This window comes from Fringilla coelebs (genome assembly GCF_963513975.1).
Source record: "Fringilla coelebs genome assembly, chromosome: Z".
Classification (NCBI taxonomy): domain Eukaryota; kingdom Metazoa; phylum Chordata; class Aves; order Passeriformes; family Fringillidae; genus Fringilla; species Fringilla coelebs.
Window position 1 is genome coordinate 11310853 of NC_140031.1, and position 20096 is coordinate 11330948.

Below are 20096 nucleotides of genomic sequence, written 5' to 3' on the forward strand. Positions count from 1 at the left end.
TAGCTCTGCAGCAGCACATAAAAGAATAGCATTAGTTAGACCACAGTTTCAGCATGATTAAGCAAATTAATTAATATGAAAAATAGATGAAAAAATCCCTTCTAATTCATGAATAAACAACACAATCCCTCATTTAAGAAGAATTTAACTATATTTTATTAAAATAATTGCTTTCAAGTAATTACAACATGTATTACAAATCAGCGGTGTAACCGAGAATTTCAATAACCAAACCAAAGGGTACAGTATTTAAACAACATTCTGAGAGGTTACAGGCTCTCACCAAGCAAACCTGGTGTGCAGAACTTCAGAACACAACTATAGCATCATTCTAGACAACCATTCTATATCATCCAGGTACACCAGTACACAAGTCTCACTGTTTTTAAATTAAATTCAAAATGTCAATAATTAAAATTAAAATATAAATTACATAAAATTAACATTTGCCAACATTTACTCTCATATAGTTCAATTTTAAAGCATAAAAGCTTAGAGTATCAGACTGAAATTTATCTGATATGCCTAGCCAGAGATTATAAACTAGCTTTTAGGTCCTTCAATTCTATTGTTTTATCAGAATGAAGTTTAGCAATCTCTTGCTTAGTAAACCCATATTCTAGAAGTATCTCTTCTGTGTGCTCTCCTACAAAAGGATCTCTTTTACATGATGGAACAGCAGGAGTCCTTGATAGAACAGGAGCAGGTCTAGGACTTATCTCTCCCAGATCATTTTTGATAAAAGAACTTCTTTCTTTGTTGTGCTGATGTGAGGCAGCATCCTCGAAGGATAAAACAGGGGTCACACAGGCATCAAGGCTATCGAATATGCTGCACCACTCAGCCTGTGTCTTCTGGGCAAATATGGCTGCAAATTTTTTCTTCATTTCAGGCCAGTTGGAGAAACTCATCTGAGCAGGGAGTTCATCTAAATTTAGCCCAAGACCTGAAAGGAGAAAAGCAAAGTTTAACTATAGTACAGCTTAGATAATTTAGTAAGTGCTTCTCACAACTAAGGGTATTCCTCAATAAGATAATATTTTGCAGGCAATACTAAAGTCACTTTGAACTTTATTTGGGTATCTGTACAGGGCAAGGAGCAGAGGAATAAAATGTTCTATGATCTTTGCAATTGGACTAAACTGCATCAGCTACAGCCTTTTAAGTACCTACCTATAATAAACACTCATTTGCATGAACACTTCACAGAAGCACCAGCTGTCTTGAGGTAATAATGTCCTGAGAAAAGCTTGTATAATAGGCATCATATTCTCTGCCTGGCAGTAGCAACGCAGAAATCTGCTGAATGGATCCTGTACTATTGGGACACATAAGACAGATGACAGACTTTGGACCTGGTTAGCATAAGAGTGGCCTGCTTCTTCACTCCACTGTCCAAACAGGCTCCAGCAGTATCTTCCTGCTCCCTCTGCTCCAGCTCACTTCCCAGGTTCCAATTCCCTCAGCCCTTCCACTCACTAACTGCTCAATAACCCTGCTTTCCATCCCAGTTGCAAGGACCACCCAGGTATATACTAAGCACATCCCCTCTGGGACACCAGGGCAGAGCATGGACACACGGGCCTTGTATTGAAAATTTCCTGAACCAGGCAAGTCCTAGGTCTATCCCTGAACTAAGCATCACATCCCTCTCACTGGGGAGCTTACATCTCCTCTGTGCTGCCAGCTTCCAATACTTATTTCTGTTCTCATGGATTCTGCTCTCTGCAGTCTCTGCTCTTTCATTCTGCTACTTCAAGGAGATGCAAGAATTTTTATCACTTAGTGTAGAGTTTATCTCAAAAGGGAGGTAAAAAACAAGAAAGAGAGAAAAGGGAATTGAACTACATTTCAAATGGAGATAATACAGAGGTATAAGCAGAATATATGATACCAAATAGAAATCAGAAGTGATATACTGAACGCTGTTCTAACAGTCATATTTTGAAATTCAGGAGTATGAACACAGCAAGAAAAATTCAGAAAAAGCAGGGATACAAAAGAAGCTAATTTGAGAAATCAGAAAGACTAGAAAACAACTATCATCATAATGCTTCACAAGTAGCAAAAAAAAAGAGCTTATTAGAAAACAGTACCCTGTAAAAGGCAAAGGAAAAAATTGCATTTTGAACCTTCTTTTTTATATCTTTGATTATCTGGTATCAGATTGATAATTAGACTAACAACTGTTACAGGCTTGGGTACTAGAGGCAGAATTTATGCAGACCTCCTCTTGTCTTTAGCTGCAGATAGGCAGAAAACACCTAAAATATCTTGTCTTTCCATGGCTTCCTTACCACTGAGTGAGGTAGATATATTGCTGCTTAAACACAAAGGGAGAGGAAAGGGAGATAATTCCTTTTCTTCTGCTCCACAAGTTCTTTCTCATCATTCATAATCTGTACAATAAGTACCTGGGGCCCACAGTGCCCCCCCAGTTTAACACAGTATTTAAGAATTTAACTGTTGATCACAAGATTATTAAACATAGTTTTGAAAATGAATACATGCTTTGAAATTGCACTTTGGTACTTCAAAGGAAAACACACAGAAATTGCCAGTCTCCAGACCCAGAAACACAGCCTTGCAGCTGTTCACTCTCAGAAGAAATTCATCACAGTCAAAGACAAAATAAGTATTCTGACATATTATTAGAAATGCCTGTGGATACCAGGATAAATGATACTACAAATGATCAGTCCTTATGGTTTTATCAAGCCATGTGCACCTTAAATCACTGAACTTACACTCTTGTGTCCATATCCATTCATGTAATCCTAAAAATGAGATCAACTGAAGGTAACTCACACTGGTTGAATATCATGATCAAATAAAAGCTAGCAGTATTTTCAAAATTACTTTTATTATTGATTTTCAAAGTCTTCTACTAGAGACTTACAGTGCAGTATAGTTTACTTATGAACTATGAGGCAAATTTACCTTTCACAAAAGGAAAGTAAATACTCACTACCTGAGCGTCTGTCTCAAAGCATGAAATCTTGTCAAGTGGAAACTTTGTTTCACAGTACTTATTTTCTTATTAAGTATGGTTTGGTTTCTAGCAGCCAGTCCAGCATGAGCAGAGCTCTACCATTATCCCATTACACAATTATTTTTGATGATTGTGGCAGATGGGAAGTTGGCTGAGCCTCACTGCACATTCTCTGGCAAACTAGAATAATATGCAGAACCTGGAATTTAATATTACAGGCTCATTTTCTGCTTACCACTGAAGACTTCAGCTTTAAACAGGATGAACTGAGAGCATTTAAGCACTATAGCTTCTCATTTTCCAGCTTGTGCTCACCATTTGTGGTGCAGATGAGCAGTATCGGAGCAGGAGTGACTGACTCAACAAGGAAACTATTACATGGCCCATAATTGTCTGGGATACCACAGGAGCACAGACTTCACTCAGAGTAATCAAAAGCAAAGTATCTTTTGCACAGAATATCTTATAAAGCAACCACGACTTAGTTCCAAAACTTAGTTCAAAAATTTTCATCTAGGAGTTTTTGTACGGAAAAGCCCAGTCAACCTACTTTAGTACACCTTTGAAATTATTTTTGAAACATGAAAAATTGTCTCCCTATAATGATGTAGCTTTAGAACTCCTTCAAATGCTGCAGCTTCACTGACATATATCCCACATTGTTTATTGATGGAAGAAACTGAAATCTCTATTTCTACAGAACTTCTTTGACAAACTAGTAAAATCAGGCACTGATTTCAAGAGAAAGAAACCAGCAAACTTTATTAAATAAATCAGTGAAGCTACTTTGGTATGTCAGAAATTGAAACAGTTTTTTATATTATTTCAGTCATGCCATTTTAAAAGCAAAGTTTTGTTCAGGATTTTCTTGGTTTAACTTGGTAATTTTCTTTTCAAAAATGTATGGTCATAGCAGAGTAATTTTGAAATTATATTGTCATAGCATGACTGAATAAAATCATCTAGCATGGGAAACCTTAACACATAACCTTTGGCCTACACAACAGCTGCAAGGTGAAGGCCATTATTCTTTTTCAGACTAAATAAAATTTGTTTTCACTGTGTCAGGGAACTGAATTTCAGAATATTCTATATTTCAGAAGAGAGTAGTGAATTTTCATTAAACTTACTATGTGAAGTTTTTTCTCTGATCAAGGTTTTTGAAACTTAAGAATTTTTTAGGAAGTGACAGTTGATCAGGCCCTCAGTACTACCAGGCCTCACTGCAAATGCATCCATAGCTGTACTTCAAGCTGACATACTCAATTACCACAATTAAAAATGTTTTGATGCAGCAGGAGCCTGGCCCTCTACAGTATTTGTACAGTGTTTAAGGCTTATCATAATAAATAAATTAAAATAAAACATAACATTATATATAACTGAGTCTAAAACATTATGAGGAAACTGTTTGCCCATTTTGAATGTCTCAATAACAATGTGATATTGCAATCAGTATATCAAAAGATTTTTTAATACAGTACACAATACTTAACAATTACAAAATGGAGAGTCCCATGGAAATCCTTCATAATAATGTATACTATGTTTTTTAATGGCTTCTTAATTTTTTCCTTCTTTTTTTAAACAGAATACAAACAGGAGTACTGAAGTATAATGAAAGGGGTACTACTGAGTAGGAACTAAAGTCCATTACTTCAGTGACTGTCAGTGCTTTCCACATCAATGTAAGTGGACACTAAGTTCACCTTGTGTAACCAACTTTACACCATATAACTCAGAATCAAATGTTTACTCTCACCTGCTCCACAGTGTTTACTGTTTACTGTCACCTGCTCCACAGCGTTTACTGTGTTCTTAACACCCCTTGTAGCCTGGCTGCAGCAAGACTAAACCTATTGCTAAAAAACAGAACAAACCTGCAGAAGCAATTCACAGGCCAGCTGAAAGACATTCTGTCTCCTTCTGTTGAAAGATTAAGGCTTAGCATTAGTAGCAAATGTTTCTTCCATCAGATTTTTCAACAAATGCCAGGCATTTTAGCTATTTATTGTCTGATTTTTGTAGTAATAAAATTAATACCAGCAAAAGGACTACAGCTTGTCTGTTAATAGCAAATAGTCTATAGTGAGCCCAAAATACTTTTCTACTCCATCTATTTTACATAGCTTCAATTTCTCATAAAGCCTTTTTGAAATTTATTTAATTAATAAATTTCTGGCTATTTCTGGCAATTGTCACTGCTGAGCACAATCTACAGTGCCAACAATATTCTCAAACTAATATGCTCTATTTCCTTAAATTTAGTTTCCCTCTGCAGCCTCCTTAAGAACTTTCCTCACCATGTCATTAACTGCACTTGGGTCCAGCACTGGGTTCCTGCAGGAACTCTGCAGGGAAACACTGAACTTAACCAAAACCAAAAGGAAATCAGTTCTGCTTTGGCTAAGCATAATTCTGTGAGCAGAGACAAACTGCTCAGACATCATACTCCTTTCTCAATTCTGCGGTCTTCAAATCTCCAACTGACATCTGCAACACCCACATCCTTGTAGTCTCATTCTATGGGAGTGGTAAAACTAATCTACCCTCTGAATATGGACAGAGAGACATCAAGTGGGTTTTGAATATATCTTACCTGGAACAGCAGCAAATTGCTCACCAGCAGAAGTGACCAGAAATATGGAGAAAAGCTATGAAATGAAATGATGGAAATTGCAACTGGACCATACCATTTTAAACCCACAGCAAAGCTGGAGTTAACAACTGGAACAGACAACTCAGCCTAAGTCAAAGATCCTCAGATTTGTGACAGAGCAATACAATTCTCACAGGCACTTTCCTCTTTCCTATAATATTCAAAGGCTTAAATTCTGAATTTAATTTCTGCAAGAGGTATGCCAGAAAGGAAATGATCCCTAAGTCACAAGAAGGTTCTGCTGTTCTAATTTAGTGCATTATTGCTTCAGAAAGATTTATATCCTAAGTACTGAGAGAAATAAATATTTCCTGTGTGAAAATCTGAACAGATCATGATATGCCCCTCAAACAAAATAACAAAAGACCAGTTACTTTAAATTCAATATTGTGAGAAATCTTGAGTTTGGTCATTTACTTTAAACAACACACTTTTACAAAATAAACAAAGGAAACTCACTGAATGTAGACAAGCAAAGATAGTGATACAATTAATGGCAAAAAGCAAAATTTCCTCAAAGACTGCAGCATATATGTTGAATTTTTTAAATATGGCAGAAACAGACTGGAACATGTGGAACAATGATTGCAGCTGTTGTCTACTTACAAGTGGATACACACTAGCTCTTATTGCTGGAAAAACTATTTTTGAACCCTCAGCTGTTAAAATCAAGCAACTTCTCTGCACTGTAAACATAAGGAGTATTTTCAAACATGAAAATGAAGTTGTCCAGTGTGGGTGCTCCAATATAAGCAGAAGAATTCACAGTTGCTCTAACTTTAAGCTCTAAATTTCTGAGAAACAACAAAAAGAAAACCAAAATTTTAACACTTTCCTCAGTAAAGAGTCATCTAAAGAAGTCAGAAACCATCAGTGACCACTGGTTTCATCCATCACAGGCTTATCTTTAGATAACCTGGCTGAGAGAGAAAGGCCCAAGTCTTGCCCAATAACAATAATCAATAAAAGAAGGCAGGACTGTCCAGAAAAACTTGACAGAGTCACCAAGAGAACCACACCCCACTGCAGAATTGTGGTGCTTTTTGAACAAGTACAGATTCTATCCCAGTCCTGTAGCTTAAATGTGATTCAACTTAGTCTCCAGAGAATTAAATACTGCAGGCCATGAATACTGCATGCCAGTGTTTGATCACTTAAGCCAAACATATGGGTATTTGAGTATGCAGCCTTATTTTTTTCTCATTTGCTTTGTACTTAATACAAGCATTCTCCCTGAAGATATTCATAGGAATTCCCAACTACCTAAGTCCCAGGGCAAGGGCTTGCATTTTATTTTGATAGTTTTATATTTACTTTTGTTCTTCAACTACTATGCAAACAAGAAAATATCAGGGGATTTGATGAGAAAAATATTTCAAAGAACTGCAAATAATCAATGTGGAATGATCAACTACACTTTTTCAAGGTCAAGTTACTTACAAATTGAGTTCACAAACAAGTTATTCTCAGGACAATTAGAGACAAAAAAAACATCATCCTTTTCAGCCAAGAAAGTGGCATTTCCAAACTTGACAACTGATCTGTCCAACATAATGCTGAACACCACAGGAGCCTTCCTCATGTATTTCACACAGCAGCATGTCCCAATTTAGATATTCCACACAACTGCATGGACTTTTTTAAGAGAAGCAGCCATTCACAGCTACAGCTGCACAGGAATCAGGGGAGCACCACAGGCTGCAAGATACAAAGCCAAAGCACAAAGAACAAGTTCTCTTTGGGATCCTGCTCACCAAAGGCATACCCAAAACACAAGGAATACAAGAGCTGCAGATGAGAACAACTGCTCACCCTCAACTGCCCAATGCCTACCCTGTCCCTGAGTAGTGACCACTCACCAATCTCCCTTCCAGTTTTATTTCTGAGCATCATGTCCTGTGGTACAGAACGTCCCTGTGGTCAGCTGAGGTCAGCTGTGCTGGCTGTGATCCCTTCCCATTTCTTGTGCACTCCCAGCCCTCTTGCTGGTGCAGTGGGGTGAGGAGGAGAAAAGTCCTCAGTGCTGTGCAAGAGCTACTCACCAGTTACTGAAACATCCCTGTGTAATGGCACTGCTTCCAGCACAAACCCAAATCACAATCCCCTGCTAGCCACTGTGAAGAAATTCAGCTCTATCCCAGGCAAAACCAGTAAAAATTGTAGCATGGATAAAATTCAAGGAATGCTGCAATTAAAGGAAAAATCAGGGGGAAAAAGACTGGGCAAGAATAAGGAACTACTCCCCTGACATGCTCACTGACTGGCCACATGAGCTGTGCATGAACAAACATGGTTCACAAAACACTTTAGGAATTCCTAAAGGGGTACACCCATTTTACAAATCCTTTGCTAACATTCCTTGAACTCGTTAACCAAAACTAAAACTAAATTGAGAACTTCTTATAGCCTTCATATTCTGTGCAATGAAGAAGAATAAATACTAAATTCTTCCATGAACTTTTTATATTTTCATAAATTCTGTATGGAAAGCATGGCAATCTACCAGAGAAGCACAACAGAAAAAAAATTAATTAAATAACCAATAAAAAGCTAAGAGTCCATGTGATAAAAGGGTTGAAGCACAAAATGAGTTCAGAAGTAAAGATGCACCTGAACATTTGTTTTAATTTCATACAGTTAAATATTTTGCATAACCCATTCTAATTTCTTAAGATAATTCATGATTTATGGTCATACTTAAAGAGCCTTAGTCAAATATAAATGTTATATCCACAGCTAGACACTAAAATCAGTCTGAAATTGTGTGGTGAAAATTAATTATTTAAGCAGAATTTGCTTCCAAAATAATTTTTTCCATCAAGAAATACTACAAACTACTTCCTGTGAATATTCCTTTCTGAAGCAATTTAAATAGGTTTTATTTTTAATTACAGTACAAATAACAGAAATTGCTTGAAATTCTATTTGCAATTGCAAAGAATTAGGACTTTTTAAAGTCTAATAATCATTTTTAAAAAGCGGTTTGCAGAAAAAGTTTTTTTAGTGCTTCAGAGACATCATGAACTACCATTACAATAACTCCAAGAGAAAACTTGCAATTTAAGTGTAGTTGCTGGGGGTGAAAAGGAAATAAATTCATGGCTAGAAGAAGAAAGTCAATTAAACTATTACACAACTACCCAACTAGCTACAGAAAATGTTTGGCTTTTACAAAGAAATCACATTTCCCATTTCTTAGGAAGAAGTTTTTACTGAAAGAGTGATAAAGTACTGGAATGGTCTGCCCAGGGAAGTGGTGGAGTCACCACCCCTGGATGTGTTTAAAGAAGACTGGATGTGGCACTTGGTGCCATGGTTTAGTTGAGGTGTTGGGGCACGGGTTGGACTCGATCTGGAAGGTCTCTTCCAACCTAGACATTCTGTGAACCATGCAACATGAATCAAAACCAGCTGTGAAAGAATTCACTCAACCATGCTTTGCTGTTATAAAACAATTGCTGCAACCTACTCACCTTTTATTAACTGGTCATAAAATTTAGGCTCAATGGCACCAACAGCCATGAATTTTCCATCAGAGGTCCTGTAGGTTTCATAAAAATGTGCACCACTATCTAGCATATTTTCACCTCGAGGTTGGCTCCAAAGTCCAGAATTTTGTGACTTCCACAGGAAAGAACCTAGGTATGCTACTCCTTCTACCTTGAAGATTTAAAGGAAAAAAAAAAAGAAACAACAAAAGCTCCAGTAAATTAATTGGCATGTTACCTAAATTCTGTATAAAACAAAGCAACAAAAAGCTACTACCAGTTCTGCCTTTTGTTAAGATTTTAATGACAGAGCCTCTGGTAGGGTTCTGTCATGAACCATTTCTTAAAATTTTCAATTACTGTCGTGAAATCATATGTGAAATCATCTAGAATTAGAGAATAAGAAAGAACATAAATGTAGTCAGGCAGCTTCAGATGGACAGTACACCTTCAACACACATAGCTTCCTCATTTAGCAAGTTTAGAGAATGAGCGAGTAATTTCAAGTGATGGGACAAGCTTCTTGGCTCTATACAACATTAAACATCAGACAGCTATCAACACCTTCTAAACCTCTTAAACCAAAGTATCTGTACCAGTCCCATAAATACCAAATTTTTATCTCCTTTAAATGTGCTGATTATAGGAAGACTGCTATTTTTAGCATAAAATTTGAAGGAAATAAAATAAAATCTCCAACACTAAGTTAAAGCAAAAACTATTCTCCCACTGTCATCACTGGTAACTACACACACAGAGCAATGGAATCTCTACACAGACAAGACTTTGATGAATACAGTGCTAGAAAATGTGATTAATCCCATTCCAAACTGCTCCTCAAAATCTTATCTTTATGCAGTACACCTAGATGAAAATTCAGTTTGTTCAGCTTTTCAATAATTACCAAAGTTGTGCTAGTCTTTAAAAAAAAAATCACATCCTACAGTTTTGCTCGTCAGCACAATTAATCTTTCAAATTGAAACTGTATTGAAATTACTGTAAGCAAAGATAAGAGTGTATGGCCAGAAACATACCAGTAAAACAGATTAAAACCTGAGCTGTATTATTCTGAGTATCACTTGATTCATGCATTTTCAGCTGCATAAAACTAACCTAATATTGTCTATGGAGGAAAGCATAGATACTGTACCAAAAAAAAAAAGAAAAAGGCTACTATATTTTTGTGCAGAAAGATCTATTAGTTTATACCTTTCTATGCAAAAATTTAAAACATGCAAATTGACTGAAGCATACAGTCAAGAGGGCTTCTTCATTTAATGTGTGTAACTTGGGCTCTGCTTTAGGACTGCTTCAAGGACAGGAATACTTCTGTCCTCACTGTCACATGTTAAAGTCAATTAAAGTACTTTCATATGAGAAAATAGTGCATACCTTCATCTACATATCTTCAAAATTATTGCAAGGATGTTAAAATAAAGTTTGTTTTACTAATGACCTGATCTTGCACTGCTCATATTAACAAAAAATAACATTACACAAAAAGCACTGAAAGTAAGGATAATAAAAGACGGGAAAAATATTAGAATAAGCCCTGACTGAAAATTAGATTTTGATGCTGACAAAACTCTAAGTCAGCAGTTGTACAATACTATGTGCTACTTACCCAGGAAATGCTTAAAAGAAAACACCACATCTGTTTTTTACTGGTATAAGGAGTTCAGAAATATCCCTGTCTGGGCAACTGGACAGCTACGTTCTGCCTGAGGCCCATCACAATTTAGAGACAAGTAAAAAAAGTGTCTTAACATCTGCACCAGACCTCCAAAGGCATGTAAAAATAATACCACACACTCACTAATGTGGTCACCTTCTTTTACAACATGAAAAGGGTAACATGGGGAGACTCCACTTAAGTCTAATTACAGAATGATTATGAGTTATGTGTTTCATGTCTCCCTCATGTTAGAGAACATCTGCAGTCTCTGAAGCAGGCACAAGAATCCAGAGGCATCATCCTAATGGGTGACCTGTCTGCTTCCCAAGCCTTTTGTTCTTTCCAGACTGAAAACAGCTCCAACAAATAGCGAATGAATCCACACCAACCTAAACTATTCCTCGTGACTGATGAAGGCTTCTAGGATGTGGGAATTTTGGTTTTAAGTACCTCCAGGCTGAGAAAAACATGGAACCTCAGTCTTCTGTTGCATTGCTAAATGCTCCTGCCATGAGACTATTATGCAAGCTACCACTACCAGCATGCTTTCCTGTGGCTATCTTATCACAAAGAATGAGTTATGCTCAGTCAGATACCCACCATCAGCAAAAGGTTCTGCGGCTGAAACTCTAGTGAACCCCAACTGCGGCCCTGACTCACATGCCTCTGTTCCAGTGTGGTGCAAAAATGCAGAGGTAAAATTCTGCCTACTGTGTCACATCGCAGTGTTCACACCATGTGGCAACTATCTGGCTTCCTTAAGATAGCCATGATCCCTTCCCTACAGGGTCAATGAGAAGGGACAGCAACCAGCAGGAATCAATTCAGGCCAGGCACTTAATTCTTCTGAGACAGACAGATGAAATGCAGGACCCAGTGTCTACTTTTTGCACAGTGCAGTTTCTACTGAGGAAAATTCTACCATGTGTCTGAGTCTTTAACGTATTCAGACTACCTAAATTGTACAACAGCTTCAGTAAAGGGTCACTTAAACAAAAAATAGTCTTAAAACAGGTGAAATGCTGCAGTGCTGTGATTTTTAAAACAATTTCTTCTACAAAAAAACCCCAAACAAATAAACAAACCAACCAAACAAACAAAACCAAAACCAAAACCAAACAAAACAAAACAAACAAACAAACAAACAAAACAAAAACAAAAACAAAAACCACAAAAAAACCTTAGGTGTTAAAACAGGCTCATCCACCAGTCAATTTACTGCAGTCTTTACTGCTCATGATCCATAGATGATTTTCATCAACTGTGTCACTGAAAGTCTATTCAAGAAATAAGGAATATGACCAAATGCCAGGTAAAGTACATCCTGTGGTACTGGACAATATTCCATCCATTTCACAGGCCACCAGGCAAATCAGCAGGGAACTGTAAATTCCACAATTCAGAATGAGACAAGAAAAAAATGGAAGAGACCATTTTAAGGGCTTAAGAAAGCCCCACAACACATTCCAATCCAAATGAGCTACAAATTTCATTAGAACATTAGCAGACTTAACTGATTCTTCTTCTAAAAAATTCCTTTAATTCTCTGAATTATGATAAGGAAAATTTCATAATACTACAAACTACAAGAAGTATCTTTTTCAGTATTTGAAGACTTGTCACAATTCTCCACAGTTTTTCTTTCACAAATACACAATCTCCTTCAATTCTTCTTTTAGGTGATGTTTTTAGAGTCTTAATTTTTGTTGTGCTAGTTGGGCTTCCTCACATTAGCAACTTTGAATAATGATGGTCAGCATCTGAAACATTATTTTCCTGAGACTTCATAAACATTGAATAGGTTAGAATAATTGCTTCAGAAACTTTGCTGGCTCTATTTCCTGTTTATACATCCTAATACACTATGTATGTGTTTTGTAACAGCATGATATTGTTGACTCATGTTCAGCTTGTGACTACTACAAACCCCCAGGATTGTACTTTAGCCAATTGTTCTCTTATTGCATTTGTGCAGCAAATTGTTTCTGCCTACAAAGGACTACACAGCAGCAAAGTCCATGAATGGCAGCCAGATCTTTCAGGTCATTGCTCCAATCTGAAAAGGTCATTTTCAATTCTAACCCAAGTCCAGCATACTTGTAGTCCTTCACATATGTGTATCATCTGTAAATTTACTAAACACAGTCACTCATCCATCACTCAGCTTATTGAAGAATACAAAGAAAAAAAAGCCCAACAAACATCTCCACTTAAGCTTTTCATTTTGACAATCAACTACTAAAAACTTTTGTTGCAGTTAAAACATTAGTCCTGTTTTGCACTGTTCCCCTGTTCCCATAAAATTTTAATCTAGACCATAATGCCATGGATTGCTTCTGAGAACATCATATGAATTTGTAAAAAAATTACTGAAGTCAAGAAATCCAACATCTCTTGCTGCTCTACTCTCTTAAAGACCCCTTTAACAAATGGATTTGTTTAAATTACTGTGGTTTTTTTTTCAATTTATATTTAAGGCCAAACCTTAGTCTTCACTAAGGTACAATGCCTCAAAACAGAGGTCAAATTTTAACTGCAACATTCTTTAAAAAGAAAAACCGAAGAACAAGAGAGGAACAACACCTGCAGATAACATAAATTTCAAAGATTAATTTAAATAACCATTTTTCCTCTGTGGATTAAGTGGGTGGCCTTCCAGTGGAAAAATATTCATTATTAAGCTAATTTAGCCTTTCATTTATTTTACAGCACATTCACAAAGTGTTTGAAGTTGACTTCATAGCAATGATCCATAGGCAGTGTAACTATCCCAGGGAACAGTGTTTCTAAATAAGATATGACTGGTCAAAAATTCTTAAGAAGATGTATCTTGAATAAAGCTAATAATGCAATTTTTTACTCCAACAGTGTTGACATTTTTGCTGTTACGCAGTAAGCCAATTGTTTATTATACACCCTATCTCCATATACCACACTTATTCTTCAAATATACAGAGCTAATACTTTGTGAAGAAGGCAGACAGGCAAAAGCAGGGAGAGGGGAGAGGCTGCAATATGTGTTCCATGACATAAGGATGTTTTGGCAGCAGTGATACATGAAAATTGCTTGCATGTGAAGGAATAGCCATTTTATTAAATCATTCACTTTCCCTTCCCCAACTTCTCAATTTTAAACCTTAAAATCTCCTGCCTTTCCCAGATTTAGAGTAGGAGAACACCCAAGCAAGCCTAAGAAACCCCAAGTTTCTTGAGAACAGGCTTACCATACTTGCATCAATGACCTGCCCTTTGCCAGATTTGGCACGTTCAAGGAGGGCTATAACAATGCCCAGTGCACACATGACACCTCCACCAGCAAAATCAGCTAGAAGGTTTACAGGTGCATAAGGATTTTCATTCTTTCTACCCAGCTTTGACAGCACACCTGACAAAAGAGAAAACAAAGCAAGTATAAGCATGAAATTATTATAAACATTCATTTCTACAATTAAAAGTTTCATTCTTTTCAAACCATGCAAATAAATAAGGCATAAAGCAATCTTCTAATGTTTTCTATTTCTGCTCGGCTGACTCTTTAATTCACAAAAGAGTGAAAATATATGAAATCACATTAGTGAAGATGCAATTAATTAAAGAGATTAACAAAACTCTCACATATAAATGTTGATATTTTGACTACAGAGGGACAAAATTTTATTTTAAAAAATCCAACCCTGTGTGCAGTAATTCTATACTAGTACTTTGTACATGAACTGAATCTTGCCCATTATGAGGCACTATGAATATGTCCCAAAGCCCCTTTGATAAAGTGTTCTTCTTTGAATATTTTTAAGTAAAAATGCAGATGGATAGTCATATGTGCTCATAAAAAATGAACTAATAATCATAACAAAGGATGTCACACTGACAACTGTGCTTCAGTCCTATTCTCCCTCTCCAACTACCTTCGGGAAATAAAAGGTTGCATATAAGAACAGGTGGCTAACACAGGAAGGTTATCTCTGATTGCATGCAATGTAAACACAGGAAACCTATGTTTATGCCAGCAATTATGCAGAAACAAACAGAATTAGAGCAAAGGCTAAGCCAGTTTACTTCAGTTAGAGCTTTGAATTTTGAATTTGTTAGCATGTGTCTGCCATCGTGAACAACCTCTTTACTGTGACCTTACTCTTCATAGTTGCCTCATAGCGATTCCCTTTGGGCAAGCAAGAAACTGCAGTGTGATCATCCCTCTCCTGTGTCTGTGGCCTGAGACTTACAGACTACATGGTCAGAATTTCTAGAGAACTGTATGGTTCTGATGCACTGTTTAATTAACTAATAGTTTATTGCACTTCCTATGGGCAACGGAGTGCACAATAGAAAAGGTTTCCAATGTGCAGAAGTAAAACCCCTGCTGCTGCCTAAAACCTTCCTTTTAATAGTTTAAAAAGTTGTCACAGGCACCAGAAAATTAATATACCAAGTTCTTTAGAGTTCCTAACACAAAATATTTTTTACTTAAAGGAAGCCCACTAGGAAAATACTCAGAATATGAGATCTCATTTTTGAGGAATGTCACTTCTCAAACACCTTGCTCTATTTCCTTTTAATAGGCAGAAAAACTTGATCTGTAAAATTTCAAGCAAAATTATTTTAGGAAGTTATCACTAACCAAAACACTACTGATTAAATCAGCACCAGAGATAAAAATCACTCTATCTGTAAATCAGAAGGCACTACAAACTAAAGTAGGGATGGACCATGCTGTTTCTGTACCGACTATTTCCCTCCACTAATAGATAAAAATACCCTAATTCTCTGAAATCATCTTAACATGAAGTCAAAGTGTTTCAAACGAGACATCTTTTCTTTAATCTTTTCTACTCTTTAACACTTTTTCTATGAGGGAAGACTGAATCCATCTCTAAAGAAATTTAATTCCACAACATTATGACTCCTCATAGTAGCAGATACCAGATCACCACGATTGCATTGTCTCTGCTCTGTCCCTTTCTTGGGGCTACAAGAACTACTTTATCCAGTGGGAAGCCAAGAATTTTTGGGCCACTTTCTCTCCTCCTTCACAGGCTGAGATGCATGAGTGAGTCCACAACACCTTACTGAAATGTAGCATTTCCCCTTTATTTGCAGCCTAGTTTCTTTCAGTTGGTACCAGTGGAGACATATTTACAAGCAAAAAAGCACAAGATCTCAATTGTCTTGTGCTGCCTAGTTTTTCTTTGCTCAAAAAAACCTGCTCACAAGCACATAATGTAATCTGCAGCCCTTTCAGGACTATAAGTATACAGAGTTTCAAGGAGAGAGGCACTGAAGAAAGTATTCAGTCCTCTCTTCATATAAATATTCAGATACATTATTCAGATAGAATAGCACAAAGGAAGCAAAATAACGTACAGCCTGGGAAGACAAGCTGAACCAGGCTGCAACAGTTTGCTGCTGCTGGAAAAACAAACAGCCTGTCAAGTACATGTTCCCTCCTTCCGTATGCTGACTGTTGGTTGGATCCCTCATTGAACTGCTTCACCTTAATAACTTGGCAGAAAACATCCTCATTTCTTCTAACCAGTTTTTGACTTGTGAGGAAGTTTACAGAGGGTCTAAGCAAGTGCCAGAGCTGACTGAAAGCATCAGGGAAAGCAAAGCTTCATTTTGCTGACAGCAACACTTCAGTTGTTTTATCAGACTGCACCTCAGATAAATTTTGAGCTATCTGCTTTCAACAAGCTCTTGAGTCTTGATCAAAGGGAGGAAAGACGTTTTATTTAACAGGAAATTTTACAGCCTACCTGATAAAGCCAAGTAATTGATGTCATGACCAGCAGACTTGGCATATTTTCCTGTCTGGCCAAAACCAGTAAGCCTAGCATAGATGAGTTTGGGATTCTCCTTCAGAAGGACCTCTGGGCCAAGCCCAAGTCTTTCCATGACACCTTAAAAAGACACAAACAAGGAATTAAAATTCACATTTAATAATTCTCAAAACATAATGGCTCAAAGTTAGATTATACAACAGAACCCAACTGCACTTTATGAAGTAGCACATACTACTTCAGTGTCCATGTTACAACATGAACATTATCAATTACTAACATACTGCATCAATTTTTAATATACAGCAAGTGGAAATTAGGGTTTAGGGATCTTTTTTTCAGCTTTTATTCCTATTTTACTTTTCCAAAAGACTGACAGAAAACCATGCACCATTGGACAAGAGAGAAAGCTACCAAGTGCTTGTAAACAAGGAAAAATACATTTTCTGCATTAAAATCACTTGAAATTTCATCTGTATTTTACTGGAATATACATACCTTCCTCACCATTTCTCGGTACCTCATGCTCCTGTGTGTTTTAACTCACTGATGTGACTGGACCATGCCACTGTTCCACAGACAATTTGTCGGAACCACACACCAGTAAATGTGTTCTTTTTTAATACAGGGAATAAGGAACTTTTAGAATCAGTGGCATGTAAGTTGAATTAGCATGGATTTACAGAAATCAAAGCTAAAATTTTAATCTTGCAGTCCTAAAACAATGGTTTTAAGAGAAGAAATTTGAATTGCAAATGAATTGTACTTTCTTACTGGTTTAGTGCAGTTTGGTCAGACTTTTACCAATGGTCTATAAGGGCATTGCAGGACCACATATTCTGGAACTGAAGGGCTAACATTAATTTCAATGCCTGCCCTACCCGAGAATCTATAATTAGAGCTTGTTTCACAAAACTAATCCATACTTTTTCTACATCACCAATTTCATTCAGATCCATTTCTATTGTACTAATTACTGGGCAGCAGCAAGTGATTACTCCCAAGAAGCAGCAAAATTTGCAAGAGGCATGACTTTCAAATGCACAAGTGGAAACAGGGTGACAAATAACCTCTCTGGTGTCACAAAGTCACTGCAGGAAAGTCACACGTGTTGCAAGAAACTGATCTGCAGCTTGGGCCCTCACCTTCTCACTGCTTTCCAGCAGTCTCATGATGGATCACAGATTTGCCTGGTTCACTTACAGGCCCTTAAACCTAGCATCTAGTTACAAAATCTGTACTTCCAACTGTGAAAAAAACCCAGCAAGTGCCCATAAAACCAAAGAAGACAAAATTTTCTTTGGTTTTATGGCACTTTTGCTAAGAAAAAACTAGGAGACCAGCTCCAAGAAAAAGTGAAATTTACCTTTTTTTTTTTTTTTTCCTCAGCTTCTGGGGAGTAAAAGAATAAACCCAGTTTCAGAAGAAAAATAATTACTCGTGACACTTGTGCGTACTAGTTGGTTAGACATCATACGTGATGTATGATGTCTAACCAACAAAGTCTTTCATTTCTAAACTGTCTGTAAAATCTCCAAAACATTTCACCTAGCTCCTCAATGAAGCATGATTTCAGAATGGTTTGGGTTGGAGGGGACCTGTAAGAGTCACCCAAACTCTGCTGGGAGCAGAAACATCTTCAACTAGATTCATGTACACAGAGACCTGTCCAGCGTGACCATAATGGCAATTTTTCTAACACAACAGCACCCTCAAGGAGCACCCAGGGATACTGACATAACCATCAGTTAAGTGCCTGTGTATGGCTTTTAAACGGAGGGAACGTGATAAACCTGAAATCTCTATTGATCTTAAAACAGCAACCATTTTGCTACTGAGAATCAGTTGTTAAGCATCCCTATATGTGGTAAATTAATAAATATTCATAATGTAATTAAAAAATGAACTGAAAGTTCTCTTTAAAAGTTTTGAAAAACTGAAAAATTCTGTAATTGAGTATTTCAAGAATTTGTCTTACTGTTAACCTAATGTTAAAAATGGAAAATACTTGCAAAAACACAAGGAAGCTTTTCATAAAGTAGATTTAGCACTGGCAGGAAGTGATCAGTTTGTGGAACACAACTTCCTAAAATTAAAATGTTCAAAGATGAAGACTGTAGTTCTTAACCTGGATTTGATCCTGAATCAGAGTAACCCTGTATAACAAACCAGACTACCCTAACGCATACAACTCTTATATTCCTCTCCCTGGGATATGCGCTTTGTAAATGTGTACCCATAGTGTCAGATCTCCTGTGTTCAGAGGAACTGTAAGATCAAACTCTGACCGGCACAGCAACCGTGAAGCGAGCTGCACTTTAGCAACAGGCCTGGATATCACACAGGATGGTGCCCCCAGCTCGGTGCGACCCCTCGGCTCGGACACCCTCCTGTTCATCCAGGGCTCCAAGCTCGGTGTGACCCCTCGGCTCGGACACCCTCCTGTTCATCCAGGGCTCCAAGCTCGGTGTGACCCCTCGGCTCGGACGCCCTCCTGCTCCTCCAGAGCCAGGCCGGGGCACGGCCCTGTCTGAGCGCCCTCGGCGGTCCTTCCCTGCGTTTTCACATGGCGGCTGCACGGCACAAATCCGCCACACATCAAGCGCCTGCACAGCTGCTCCCTGCCCGCTTCCCACTCGGTATGGCAGAGGCCACAGACAGACGGGAGCCCTCAGCACGGCACCCCGCGGCCCCGCAGCTCCAACCTCCCGCTCGCCCCCCACGGCCCGGCCCGGGCCGCCGCGACCGCAGCGCCGCCCCGGCGCGGTTCCCCGGCGGCCGCGGCCCCTCACCGTGGCGGAAGGGCTCGATGAGCACGTCCGCCCCGCCGCACAGCCGCCTCATCACCGCGGCGCCCTGCGGCTGCTTCAGGTCTAGCGCCAAGGAGCGCTTCCCCCGGGCCTGCACGTCCCCGTGCGGTAAGGGCCCGGCGGACTGGGACAGGCGGTCGACTCGCACCACCTGCGCCCCGAAGTCGGCGAGGATCATCCCGCAGAAAGGCGCGGGCGCCAGCCCGGCGAGCTCCAGCACCCGCACCCCGCTCAGCGCCATCGCCACCGCCGGCTCTGCCGCTGTCGAGCGCCCATACATCGATCGCGGAGGCGGCCCGAGGCCGCCCCGCCCGCTCTCGCGCGGCCCGGGGGCCGGGGCGGGCTCCTGCCGCCCCTCGCCCGCGGACACCGGCCCTGCCTCTCGGGGGTTTCTGCGCCCCGAGCCCGGATCGCCCGCGGGCGGCTCCACTACCCTCCGCGCCCGCTCGCGGTGAGGAGGAGTGGGCGTTCTCTTGGAGCCGGGTTCGGCTGGTGCTCTTGGGGGAATTTCCCTGTTCGACCATCCCGGAGCCAGCCACCCTGGCCGTCAGACCCGCACCAGCTGAGCTGGGACCCAGGCCCCTTGGCGGCTGCACAGCCCCCCGCACTCACACTAGCTCTCCCATAGCAGAGGCTCAGACGACCAAATTCTTAAAATAATTTAATCGTGATGCAATAACCAAACAACAAAGAG

General features: G+C 38.9%; 1 protein-coding gene across 2 annotated transcripts; it reads right to left on the bottom strand.

Moving 5' to 3' along the window:
- Positions 1 to 143: 143 nt before the first annotated feature.
- AMACR (alpha-methylacyl-CoA racemase) lies at positions 144 to 19703 on the bottom strand. Of its 2 annotated transcripts, XM_084225271.1 has the most exons (5): positions 19385 to 19703; positions 16569 to 16712; positions 14040 to 14200; positions 9125 to 9311; positions 144 to 946 (listed from the first exon to the last, which is right to left on the bottom strand). In XM_084225271.1, the coding sequence occupies exons 1-5, from the start codon at positions 19680 to 19682 to the stop codon at positions 537 to 539; spliced, it is 1200 nt and encodes a 399-aa protein (XP_084081397.1). In that variant the 5' UTR covers positions 19683 to 19703; the 3' UTR covers positions 144 to 536. The 2 variants fall into 2 exon arrangements, with proteins under 2 accessions (XP_084081397.1, XP_084081398.1); XM_084225272.1 differs by lacking the exon at positions 9125 to 9311 and having other exon boundaries at positions 14045 to 14200.
- Positions 19704 to 20096: the final 393 nt, after the last annotated feature.

Excerpts from the sequence above, each read along its gene's own strand:
- AMACR (XM_084225271.1), bottom strand. The coding sequence starts at position 19,682 with ATGTATGGGCGCTCGACAGCGGCAGAGCCGGCGGTGGCGATGGCGCTG. Across the intron at positions 14,201-16,568 it reads CAATTACTTGGCTTTATCAG|GTGTGCTGTCAAAGCTGGGT; the intron begins GTAGGCTGTAAA and ends CTCTTTTGTCAG. Across the intron at positions 9,312-14,039 it reads AGGTCATTGATGCAAGTATG|GTAGAAGGAGTAGCATACCT; the intron begins GTAAGCCTGTTC and ends TAAATCTTCAAG.